The sequence below is a fragment of the Semicossyphus pulcher genome, unplaced genomic scaffold, assembly GCF_022749685.1.
Source record: "Semicossyphus pulcher isolate SPU_LCO1_2020_fin unplaced genomic scaffold, fSemPul1.0.p SCAF_4, whole genome shotgun sequence".
Lineage (NCBI taxonomy): Eukaryota > Metazoa > Chordata > Actinopteri > Labriformes > Labridae > Semicossyphus > Semicossyphus pulcher.
Window position 1 is genome coordinate 18,512,732 of NW_027211715.1, and position 13,519 is coordinate 18,526,250.

The following is a 13,519-nucleotide window of genomic DNA, read 5'->3' on the forward strand; positions in this document are numbered from 1 at the left end:
TATTCCTTTGTGTGTCACAGATCCTTAATAGAGGATGCTCCCTGCTCAACACTTGTCTACTGATGTACAGCAACATTTGCACACTAATTAATTGTTCGTTAATTCAGTCCCAGCGTTGAAAGCACTTAAACACATCAGAATTCACTGAAGCTCTGAGGTCAGCCAAGGTGTTTTCTGAAATGCACCAATCACTGCCTAGAAATGGGGATGCATGTGTTCTTTTGATATGTTTTTAAAGAAGAAATCTTTCTACCATCTTTATTCCCGCTCTTGTATGTGTCCAGTTCCGCGTCTTCACTGCACCGTTTCACCGCGTGGAGTTTGCAGACTTCTGGCTGGCTGATCAGTTAAACTCTCTGGTGGTTGTTTTGATGGATTTGGAGTATCTCATCTGCTTCTACATCTTTGAGCTGCAGTGGAGCAACAGCAAAGGCCTGGTGCCCAAACCCAGAGGTGAGACATCCATTAATGTTCAGGAGGGATTCATCTTAAACTCTAAACTCTAAACTATCACAATATAAGTGGCAGTACATGGACAGTATCATATAATCACAATAGTAAATGCATTACATGAAAAATTAAGGATAATGTTTAAAAATGGGGTATTATGCTGTTTAGACATATGTACAATATTACAATGTTGGACATGGGTGAAGTTTCAGATCTGTAGGTAAAAGTATGTTGGAGTAATCCCCTGCTAAAATAAGTCTCAGTCTGCAGGCTGCTGTGAACGCTTGCTTTCAGACAGACTTCTCCAGATGCTTTACTTTGTGATGTCACAAAGTGCAGGAACTCAGAAGACACAGCAGAACTTCCTGTCCCTGGCACACTTCAAGGAAACGCCCACCCAGCAGCTCAGTCTGCCTTGGAAATGTTTTTCACTCCACTACTCTGCTTATCGGCTCTGCTCGTCAAGTTGGTTCAGAATGTCTCGGAGAAAGTGTTCTTTGGCTGTGAAGGAAAGATATTAGTGTTTACTTTTCCAATGGACAAGAGCACCAAACATTAATTTCAACTCGAAAAAGTGAAGTTTACTCTTTGGGACAGCTCGGTAACACGGCCAGAGGGTAGGAGGCGTGCCCCTGAGTTCTGCCCCTCGGCAGGCTTCGAAGAGCTGGCCAATCAGAAGAAAGTGGGCTTGAAAGGGCGGGGTTTCTTAAAGAGACAGAGCAGAGTCGTTTCAGGCAGAGGCTGTATGAGGGCCTGCACAGAGCACCAGTGTGAGAAAAACTAGATTTTATTTAACTGTAAATTATAATATGAAGCTTGAAGTTATCGTAATACCCCCCTTTAAATTAATCAAAGAAAAAGCCAATCCCTCAAAAGACATCCCTGAAGAACAGGCAGAAACACTGAGGTTTCAACAGAAGCCTCGGTCAACAATAATTCAACCACACAATATTTACAGTCCCAAGTAAATGTTTCCTCTCTTCCTGGAAAATTAAAATGTTCTGTGTACGTAGACACACCAACTATATGTATTATTCATGGTAAAATGGAAAAATTCCTTGACTGAAATTGATAAAATAGTTGAGGCATGTGGACAGAGCGAACACCAAAAATGTTAAAAATGTTAATTGTAAAAAATATGACACAAAATAATCCTGGAAAGCACAAAAAAATACAGATTTATAGTAAAGACAATAGAATTGCATCATCATCATAAATGTGACGGACTTAGTTGACCGTGTGCCAGACAGTTGAGCTGCTCTGTCAGGAAACGTGATGTGATGACGGTTTCATTGCTGCTCATGCGCTCCAGCGGCAGTGACAACTCAGCCTGCGAGCAGATTAACACGGAGCTAATGGAACGGAAATGTTTGGCCACACAGAGGTCGTCAAGTGATTCTCATCATGACGAGCTGATGAGGGGAATGTGTGGAGGGAAGTATGTTTGATAAAATGAAAAAGATTAAAACATTATCATGCACTGTTTTCTTTCTTTTGTAGACCCCGGGGACTTCATGTGCCACAGCTACTCGTACGGCCTACGTGCCATCATCCAGTGTCTGCCCGCCTGGTTCCGCTTCATCCAGTGTCTGAGGCGTTACCGGGACACCAAGAGGGCCTTCCCTCACCTGGTGAATGCTGGGAAATATTCCACCACTTTCTTTGTTGTCACCTTTGCTGCACTCTACGCCACACACAGAGGTAAGAAACAGGACACACAAACATCTCTACAAAGCAAAGATGATGCTGTTAAATCGATGTCAGAATCGCCCAGAAGAGGCAGAAGTCAGTCTGTCAAAAGTGTACAAAGCAAATCAACAATGTTGTTGTGTTGCTGCTACAGGAGCATGTCAACAACACGCAGGCTTTTGAGCCTCTGTATTGAGCCCTGTGTGCTCAGAAAGCAGAGGTGACCTTGAGAGGAAATGCGAGCAGTTGGCCTTGGTTTCCTCCTCATTGCTGTGAGCTTTATAATGGAAATGGGAAAGGTTTGTCAAACACAGCAAAGGATAAATAAGGCTCTGCTCTCACAACATGGCATTCAGTATGACAGCAGGAGAGTGAAGTGAGAGAGCAGAGAAAGAGAGAGAAAGAAAAGAAATACACCTGTTTGAGATCCAAAAGAAAGAATTGGGAGGAAGAAAAAGGAGGAAATGAAAGAGTGGTTAGCATTAAAAATCAAGTCACTCTCTGTCTGACAGCTTCACAATTAGCCTGCAATTATTCACATTCAGAAGCCCTATCACAAAGGAGTCCGTGTTCAAAGACGCAGCACCCAGGCAATAAAAGCGGCGCTCCGGCATTCATGCTTTGTGTTTCGGTTTTCATCACAGATATTTGTCCAGGGGGCTCATTTCAAAGCCGTTTACTCTGCTGCTCGTACATTTAAACTCCTCTCAGATATATATTTATTTTCCTGCAAAATGCCAGCTGTGAAACTTCATCTTCAACCTTTTAAACTGCTAAATGTTATTTCCCAGCTTGACTTTATTCTTTTTCCGATATAAATTTAAATCAATACGCTTGCTTGCTAAGCTGACCGCCGGTGATCCGATATTGCCTGAACCAGGAAGAGAGACAGACAGACAGACAGACAGACAGACAGACAGACTTCTTTTTTTCTTCCACTGCTCGGTAGGAAAGGCGTCCATTAAACCATATCCTCCTTCCTCCTCTGGTCTGAAGCCTGTAGACTAATGGCCTCTCTTCATGTCTTATTCTGTATGAAGCTGTCTTTCATCCTGCAGTGATAATGGAGGCCGAGACTGTCGCTGGTTAAGCAAAGGAGCAGAGAGGGAAGACAGACATTTGCACAGTACACACAGTGAAGATGAATCGATGGTTAAGGAAATTGTGGAGACATTTGATCTGTACACCAAAGGAAATAATTCTTTTAAAGCAAAAAGAAACGTAAGCAAACAGCCTCCCAAGCAGTAAAATAGAAAGTATAGGTATGTAAAAAGGCTTTATTAGTGATACTTCCTGTAGTCAGAACAGATGATGCTCACTGCATTACCCAGCATCCACCAGAGCAGACAGCAGGCCGGTGTCGTGTTCACACCGCTGGGTCCAGCTGTAAAAGGTTGCTGCAGTGTCAGTCAGCATCTGGCAGAGCTCCCAGCGTCTGTCTGAGCATGTGTCACCTTCATTGTGAACCTGAGCACGGCCCTGATAGTGTCTGTGTGACCTCACCGCCTCAGCGACTCACTCCTTCCTGGAACTGGGGAGCAAACCGGGAACAGAAATGTTTAAACCATAAATGCAGCGCATAAATCATGGGCTTCTCTGTGGACGACTGAGTGATGTTCAGTGTCCGCTTCTTTCTTTACTAATCTAAATCTGTGATGTCACAGGCTCGTAACCAGAGACATGATAGGCAGAATTCCCAAACCCTATAAGATACAGTGTGATGCCTGAAAATCAGGCAGATTAGTTTACTCAGGATCAATACGGGTGCAGCTTTATGTGCAGTGGCTTGAGACTTATTGCTGTTTTAGATGCAGCAGAGTTACTCACAGGCCTAATGTTAATTTAAACTCATGGGATTTATGTCATGGACAGGCAGGAGAACAGGATGTTACAGAGTTGGCAGGAATAGTGCAAGCGTCTGATTAAGAAAGAGAAGTTGTTTGGAGGGGGAATTAACTGAATGCAGACAGTGAAATACAACATGAGAAGTCATGGAGTCATGGTTTTAAATACACTCCTCCATCTGTGACAAGATAAAAAAAGAAACAGCTAAACTAAAGGTGAACAAAGAGGAGCATTAGCCCTGCTGGTCTCTGAGAGAGGCTGACCACGGAGGTCAGAGAGAAAATAAATCGAGCTGCAAAGCATCAGAGAATTTAGAGATGATGGAGCACAGAGGGGAGGTCAAAAATGAAAGTGCAAGGATGGATGGTAAGAGGAAAGGAGTAATGGTGGGAGGAGAGAAGGTGAGGATTGGAGAGGAGACGAGAAGAGGAGAGAAAGAAGGGGAGGAGAGGAGAGTAGAAGATAAAGAGAGGAGAGGAGAGGAAAAAGAAGGGGAAGAGAGGAGATGAGGAGAGAAAGAAGGGGAAGGGAAGGAGAGGAGAAGAGGAGAGAAATAAGGGGAGGACAGAACAGGACAGGAGAGAAGGATGAAGGGGAGGAGAGGAGAGTAGAAGAGAAAAGAGGAGAGGAGGTGTAATCAGCAGCCTGGGGCTGAACACATGTCTGCTGGACTCTGCTGGAATAAAGATGAGCACTGAGCTGACAGCTTTTATAACTTCATTTCATGTTCTGACCCCTCGTTCATAATAAGTAGAAGCATAGCAACACACACACACACACACACACACACACACACACACACACACACACACGCACACACACACAGACTCACACACACACACACACACACACACACACACACACACACACACGCACGCGCACGCGCACACACACATACACACACACACACACACACACACACACACACACACACACACACAGACTCACACACACACACACACACACACAGACTCACACACACACACACACAGACTCACACACAGACTCACACACAGACTCACACACACACACACACACACACACAGACTCACACACAGACTCACACACACACACACACACACACACACAGACTCACACACAGACTCACACACAGACTCACACACACACACACACACACACACACACACACACACACACACACACACACACACACACACACACACACACAGACTCTCAAACACACACGTTAACCAATAAGGAAAAAAGACACCTCTCTCTCTCACTCTCTTTCTGCTTGAACTCTATTTCACCTCTGCTCCTCCTCCTGCTACAGCTAACATATTTACATCTGGATCCAGAAACACTCAGAGTTAGCATCTGATAAAGGTGCATCCTGTGTGTATGTAAACAATCGGCCCTGTTCGTGTCCTAAAACTCTTTTTTTCTGTGCCAAATTCACCAAACTCTTTTAACTGCACAATCTGCTCGTAAAATCGCTCTTTCATTTTTGTTAATAAGTGTTGGAATTAATGTTTGTTTGGATGAGATCTAAAGTTTATTGGTCTCCAGGTGCAGGATTCTTAATTGCCTTGTTGACTGATTGGGTTACCGTGGCAACAGATGGGAAATCACTCTTAATAGTAGGGCTTGATTGCTCTTGTTTCCATCAGTTGAAAGTGAGCCTGTTGCATGAAATGAGCCTGCTGAAGTGCTCTGTTTTTAATACTGTTTAACCCCATGGGCGCCTGAGGATAACAATAGCAACTATTTGTGTGTGTGCGTGTATGTGTGACAGACTCAAGGCAATTGAGTGTGTGTGACAGGAGCCAGTGACCACCGTTTGTCCCTACTTAGCATCCAATCAATGTTCTTCTCGCCCTGTTTAACCTTTTTATGGCCCAGTGGCTAACCAGCCTGCTGGAAATAAAAAGCCTGAACAAGAAAGGGTTAAATACTCCGACACTTTACAAGCTGAGGGAATCACATCAGTGGATATTCTCCGGTGAAAAGAGTCTATTGTCCAGGACTAAGTGTAATCTACGGCTGGGAAATCTCAGCGAGGCCGCGGGGACTCCTTCAGTCCCATCGCTCAGCCGGAGCAGCAAACAGCACAAAGGAGGCAGCAGTTAAACGAGCAGCACAGCAGTAACTCTATGTTAGAAACATCCCCGCTCTGCTACGCGGCGTCTCGCTGGCTGCTCGCAGGAAGACGGCTGACTGTGACAAATGGGAGCGAGGCTGGTCTCTGTCTGCGTCTGTGTGAGTCACTGTGTGAGACCACAATGAGCAAATCACAGCCACAGTGGTGCTGCAGAGACACGGACACAGACGCTGCTGATCAACAACTAACTACATTAGTTATTATTATCGTACAGTCACAGTGCCCGTAGCACAGGGTACTTTACATGTAGATATAGGTACTTCTGAAGGCATTAAACATTAACTCCATTAAGGTCCTTGTTTGGATGAAAGAGACAGGTCAAGCTGTTTGGGGACTGACATTTATTCTTGCTCTCACAGCACTTGAACAACCCTGCAGTTCATTAAAATAAGATATTAAATGAAACAACATATCGATGTCTTTGTATCCAACAAGTCAGGATACTCACGCAGAGTTTGTATGTGCACTATGATTGTATTGGCATTACCCCGTCTTTAATGTCTTTGTCTTTCTATGAGAATTTATAAGATCAAATCAGCCTCTAAGACCGGCACGGCTACCATGCAGGTTCAAGTGTATGTCATTTTAGTAATAACCTCTCCTCCATGAAGAGGAAGCATTAGTAGTATTTGTCCGGAACCAATTTGTAATGTCAGATTAGAACGAATGTTTTATTATTGTCTAGTGCACATATCTCATTTGCTTTTAACTTAGCAAGTGAATGAGCCGCAGCACACGGTGTAATTTGATCTTTGGTCTTCCATTCGGAGGTTAATGTTTTATGTAAGTGGAAATTAAACTCTTAATGTAATAGTTGTCCACAAGACCGCTATTAATCATTGCAAGTGTATTCATGACAGGACGGCTCCCTCTAGTGGTCAAAGTATTGTTGCAAAAGTTGCACTGACCCATTAAAGTAAGGTGATATTTACGGCAGAGAGGTGGACTTGAGAATTGGTGACTTGGACTTGAGTCGACTCGAGTCACTGTTTTGATGACTTGTGACTTGACAAAAAAAAAAATGACTTGAGACTCGACTTGGACTTGCAATTTAATGACTTGAGACTTGACTTGAGGCATGATGACTCGGATGACTTGCATGTGTTCATAAGTTTGAATGTTAGCTGTTAAATATAAAATGCTAAAATTCAATGTTGTCAAATTTCTATCTAACTGTCAAGTATGTTACCTGGGAATCATGATTGGACTCTAAAAGCTTGCCGGTACGTGATGATTGGAGGACTGGCTGTCAGTCAAATTCCTCGCTATGGCAACACGCAACATCAAAGGCCCCTGCTTCCTGATGTTTTCCCCAAAGAGAAGCCTCATCAGTCGTACTCATTACTACTCTATACGGTCTCAGAGCAGACCATAATCATGGCTGCGTCTGTGCCGAGATAATACGGATACAATTCATTGTCAGACTTTTTGAACAGGTTATATAAATTGGCCAATAATATCATTATTAGACGGGCTACTAATACCTTGTCTTTCCCCTTTATAAAGACCGGATACTACAGGTAAGAGTGCTGCATCTTGGGTGGAAAAAAAGGGACTTGACTTGGGACTTGTCCAAGAAAATATGACTCGAGACTTGTTTGAGACTTGGACCAAATGACTTGAGACTTCCTCGGGACATGAGCAAAGATGACTTGGTCACAACACTGATATACGGTACTGTTAGGGTTTGCTTTCATGCCAGATTTAAAAAAACTATCTTTTCTGCGTTTATGTTTATTCCAGAACAAGGACATACGGACGCCGACATGTTCTTCTACCTGCTGATCGTGTTCTCCACTATCAGCTCCCTCTACACACTGATCTGGGACCTGCGCATGGACTGGGGCCTGTTTGACCGAGGAGCCGGAGAAAACACCTTCCTCAGAGAAGAAATTGTTTACCCGCACAAGGTGGAGTCCCATATAGGGGTCATATCGTAGGCATATTAATAGTAACTAAAAAAGCATTGTTAGAAAGTGTTAAACATTAAAACAGTGCACATTAAAAACACTTTTAAATTACAGACTAAATGCCATAAAAGATAGACATATTGAAGAACACAAAGAGAGTTAAACAAAGAGAATGACACACACACACACACACTTACCCTAATCATCTGTCCCTCTGCCTCCAGGCCTACTATTACTGTGCCATCATAGAGGATGTGATCCTGCGCTTCGCCTGGACGATCCAGATCTCTCTGACTACAATGACCAAGATCCACTCTGTGGGCGACATCGTGGCTACCGTGCTGGCTCCCCTCGAGGTCTTCAGGTCGGTCTTAATTGCATAATAACTTTTTTTCTACACAAATCTCCACTCACTCATAGAGCTCTATAGGATAAGGATTTGCTCTATCCTCTCTGTGCAGGCGTTTCGTGTGGAACTTCTTCCGTCTGGAGAACGAGCACCTGAATAACTGTGGTGAGTTCCGAGCTGTGAGGGATATCTCTGTGGCTCCTCTGAACGCTGATGACCAGACGCTGCTGGAGCAGATGATGGACCAGGAGGACGGCGTCCGCAACCGCTCGGGCAAGAAGACCTGGAAGAGGTCCTACAGCCTGTCGCTGCGACGCCCCCTGCTGTCCTCCTCACAGTAAGACATAACCGTGACACTTTACATCAGCTGCATAATTATTTGAGTCTGATTTATAAACACTGGGCAGGTAAAAAAAATACAAATTACTTGTTCTTGATATTTGGATGTTACAACATCTTCTTTTTAGTTTATAGAAAACATTTTAATATATTAATAAAATATAATCTATCAGACCTGCAGAGATAAAATAAAGTCTTTAGACCTGCTTCCATTGTTCCTTTGTGATTTCTCAGTCCACCACTCAGACTTCAATGTCTAACTTTAAGAAAAAACAAACTATAAGCAGAATCATATGAAGAAAAAAATAGATATTCTATTCTAGACTTAAGTATAGGCCGATACCGAGTACGCCTCAGATAACATCATCTATATGGCTTACCCTGTTTGGGGTGTTGGTGGGGCTGGAGTCTATCCAAGCAGTCATTGGGCGAGAGGCGCGGTACACCCTGGACTGATCGCAAGTCAATCACACGGCTGACGCATGGAGACAGACAACCTTTCACGCTCACACTCACCTCACACCTACAGTCAATTTCAAGTCACCAATGAACCTAACGAGCATGTCTTTGGACTGTGGAAGAAAGCCAGAGAGCACGGGGAGAACATGCAGAACTCAGCCCCCCCACTGATACCAGTGTAATAAAGATTTGCATAATATTGGTGGAAAAACAATGAGTGGCATACTCGCTGATAACCGATATCACATTTTAGGCAGCAGATGCTGATGTTGGGATCTGTATCAGAACCACAAAAAAATCGATTCTGTATAGTTTTTACCAATAAAAGCGCTGCGTCCTTAAGGATAAGGTGAAAGGTCAAGACACCTGAGTGAAACCACATCACAATGGACAATGAATGGTTACCCTGGCTATGCCACCGGGAGCAATTTGGGGTTCAGTGTCTTGCACAAGGACACTTCGACATGTAGCCTGAGGGAGCTGGGGATCGAACCTCCGACCTTCCGATCTACCACTGATCCACAGCCGCCCCAATGGAATAAAGAGTGAAACCGAAACATTATTAACAGTTGAAGTGATGATTTTTTTATTCTTCTTTCCAGATCCAAAAAGGACACAAAGGTGCTAATCGAAGACACGGATGACGAGGCCTTCAGCTGAGTCCACGGCGTCAGCACGTACACCCATGCAAACACACACTCAGACATAGTATACTTATAAGGACCTCATTCACTAACGCCCAACCTCAACCCTTCACCCTTTCTAGTGACTAGTGTAGTAACCTTTAAACCCTCAGTGTAAACCTTTAAAGCAGCGAGGAGCTCAGCCTGCCCTCGCTTCGGACAGTTTACCTCATCTTTACATCCTGTTGTGTATATTTGGTCTTTATAAGTATAGAAACACACACAAAAAGATAAACCTGCTGAAGCACAAACATAGTGTAATATTGCCACAGTTGAGGAGAGAGTTAATACCACACGCACACACACACACACACACACACACACACACACACACACACACACACACACACACACACAGAGACAGGCGTTTAGGGAAATCTTCTGCGTATAGCTGGAAACACAGACCACACTGCCCTGGGATTATTCTCTTCTTTTATAAGACGACTTTTTTAACTTATGTGTAGTTTACTTTGAGATATTTCCGTTTCTTTAGACGTTTCTTTACTTTTTCTGGATTTATTTTAAAGAAGCTGCATAAAAAGGCTACAGATGACTGTTTACACGTCTTTTTAACTACAATAGGATCAACAGGGAGAAGACAAGCCAATCACAAGACTGAATATTAATCAGTACAAACCTGAGGAAGGACTCGACACACGTCTCACAGCATATCAAAACAAATCAACCTGTTTCAACTTGTTGATTCTTTTTATACTCCACCTGTTTTTGTTAGGTTGTAATAAGGTTCACTCGCAGCCCTGGAGGCACTTGCAGGAAAAGTGCATTTAATACACAAAACATGAAAAGACAAAAAGGGATGTTTTTTGATTCAAACATTTCTATTCTGTGAAGTTGCTTTGTGATATATTTAATATATTTTGATGTGCATTGTTACTCTATTGTAGTCGTTAAGTACTTCTACATGTGTTGTTTATACTAGTGAGACTAGTTAAAGCATCCACACGATGATTGTTAATGTATTTTATAATGTTTGGAATGTTTTTCTTGGTTGTGCCACATTTTGAATAAGCTCATAGTTAGACCTTAATATACCCACAACCTGAAATTAGTGCAAAACTGATTGTGAATTATCGTGTCATCTTAAAGTGCCCTGTTAGGTACAGTATATCTATGTGCATTGCTATTATTTGCATTAACTACCAAAGCTTTCTTATATGAATGTGACTGCATCAACTGCGGCAACAGTGGCTCTGTCCATCCGACCTGCACAACGTTTATCTACAAGAGTCCATGTTATATTCGGCTGTCTCAGCAGGTAGCTTCTGCCGTCTGTATCCCGGTAGTTTCAGCAGGAGAATGTGAAGAACTCGATTCGATTTGAGGATCAGCCTCAGATGTTCAGCTGAGTTGTTAGCGCACCAGAAGAGTGTATTTCCATGCCAGTGGTTCTCAAACGGGAGCAGGACTAGGGAAAAGGTCAAAAAGGTGTATTCAGACAAAGATAAATTCAAATGGACTTATTTTGTTATTATTTTTTCTTTCCAAAAATAACAAATTTTCCCACCTTTCAAATTCCACTGGTATGTTAGAACACTCCTTCTGTTCTGCTGAAAATTCCCTGGTTCCCTGGTGTTGCTTCATGGTGACACTTTTTATTTAATCCTGCAGCTGGAAATGGTCGCAGGCATCTTTTTTGGCCATTAGAGAGACACTGTGCCAACATAAAGTTGTACTTTTATAACGTAAAATCAATCAAGTTTCAAAACCCAAATCAATTTCTTTTGATTTGAGTTAACCTTAAAAATGCACAGGCATTAAATCCTCATCCAACATCTGAAATACAAAAATAGTTAGAGGCACCGATTGAGCAGTCGAATCTGGCAATGCTACGAAGACTAATACAGTAATAATTATTACCTTATTCTTCACAGCTCCTGTCTGATCAGTCAGATGTCACCACATACCGTCTGATGTTTGTTTTGTTTAATGTTGCCTTTTTAATTTAAGCACTTTTTTAAATAACTCATTCGAGTGTTTTGATTTGTTTGATCAAATGTAATTTTGCCAATCTGTGATAAGAAGAAAGTGAAAATGTGCTGCACAGCCACTATTGTTTTTAAACCAGCAGCTAAACCTAAACAGCTGATTGAAATAAATTTAAAGTGTGTTGCTGATGTTGAAAAACCGCCCCCCTAGCTTTCAGAGAAAAGACGCTAACTTTAACACTGTTGTAAGTTTCACTTTGTGTTCATGTTCGACCCCCCCCTGGCTCTGCTCTCTGCTCTGCTGTCCCTCCCTGCGGCTGCCCTGCGTCACCACCAGCCGTCATAAGACAAGAACACGTGCCAGAGAAAGTCCCGTTCCTTCTGCTTCTGTTTCTCCCGAAGCGGCTAAAAGACTGAAAAGCTTCTGTGTGCAATGAGCTTAATGTGAACTGAAGGCTAGACATGAAGAAAAGTGTTGTACCTGTTAAAATGTAGAAGATGGGTAGCTTCCCCATCCATTTAAATACACACATGCCATAACACACACTCACACACACAGCCTCTCTCCCAACACTACAGCAGATAGTTTTGTAAAAAGGCTCTGTTGTCTTGCCTGCATGCTGCTTTTGTTTTACATTGTACATAGATCTTAATTTATTTGACATGATGTGTATATTAGCGATCATTGTAGCCTCTGGGACAGTGATCGAGCTCATGTTGCCATTGTTGCTCCAAACAGGCAGTATTTTTTAGGAGATGAGGAGCTTTTTTTTGACCGGTCACAATCCTGCACTCTTTTTCATGTGTAAATCTTTTCAAGATGTGTTTGTATGAAAATAGAAAAAAAACCCCACAGAACGGGAGAATGTGATTGGTCGTATCTTGTTGGTGATTCCTTCTTATTTCACTGCGTCCATGGAGGAGGAGGAGTCCGGGGACAAAAGGGGCTGATTACTGTGTCCTTATGCTGTAACACTGTTTGTACATTTGTGAATGTGCATGAAAATGTTGTGAACGTTACATGCGTTGTTGTAAGAAGCACTTTGACATACTGTAAGGCACAGGAACAGACCCCCAGAGGACCCACACTATAACAAGATGCTGTTTAACTGATCCCAGATCTGCCTGACACACAGATCTGGAATCTCTTATTCGCTCACTGGAAGCATTTTTGAGATGCTTCCCTGTGAGAGAAACACATTTTTTAGTGACCACATGTTCAGTATGTGCAAACCCGCTGACATAAACAAAAACAGGGTTCTTTTTGTAGAGTTTGTTTTTGGTGAGATGATGACATCCCATTGTTTCTCATGGGTGAAGATGATTTTGTTTTCACTGCTTGCTGAAACCCCCATGATGTCAAAGTGCTTGATATGTGTCCCTCTCTCGATGTTGTTCGTTCCCTCTCTAATCTAGCTCAACGTGATAGTACCTGTAGTTTGGTAGATGGATGTTCTACTTTGATAAGATACAAAAAAAAAAGAGAATAGATTAAATACATTGTGGCTAAATGTGATTTAAAGAGACATAAAGAAAGGAAAATGTCTTACATTCTGAACCATTCTCCCCTGAGTCCCTTTTACAGAGTAGTTTGTACATGTTTAGTGTATAACACTGTTCTATGATGGTTTTCCTGATGGTATTTGTATTTCTGTATCCACTTTGGTGATCCTGTCATATCTGGGTTTTATAAACCACGATTATTTTTAAAACTCGCTCTGACTCTC

General features: G+C 42.6%; 1 protein-coding gene across 2 annotated transcripts in view; it reads left to right on the forward strand.

Moving 5' to 3' along the window:
• xpr1a (xenotropic and polytropic retrovirus receptor 1a) overlaps positions 1-13,507 on the forward strand; it is a 65,958-nt gene extending 52,451 nt beyond the window's left edge. The window contains exons 10-15 of one of the 2 annotated variants that reach the window (XM_069680504.1): positions 285-453; positions 1,951-2,151; positions 7,850-8,016; positions 8,241-8,380; positions 8,478-8,702; positions 9,766-13,507. In XM_069680504.1, coding sequence (XP_069536605.1) covers positions 285-453; positions 1,951-2,151; positions 7,850-8,016; positions 8,241-8,380; positions 8,478-8,702; positions 9,766-9,823 — 960 coding nt within the window. In that variant the 3' untranslated portion in view covers positions 9,824-13,507. The remainder of the gene's footprint in view (positions 1-284; positions 454-1,950; positions 2,152-7,849; positions 8,017-8,240; positions 8,381-8,477; positions 8,703-9,765) is intronic. The other variant, XM_069680503.1, reaches the window with a different exon arrangement.
• The last annotated feature ends 12 nt before the right edge of the window (positions 13,508-13,519 follow it).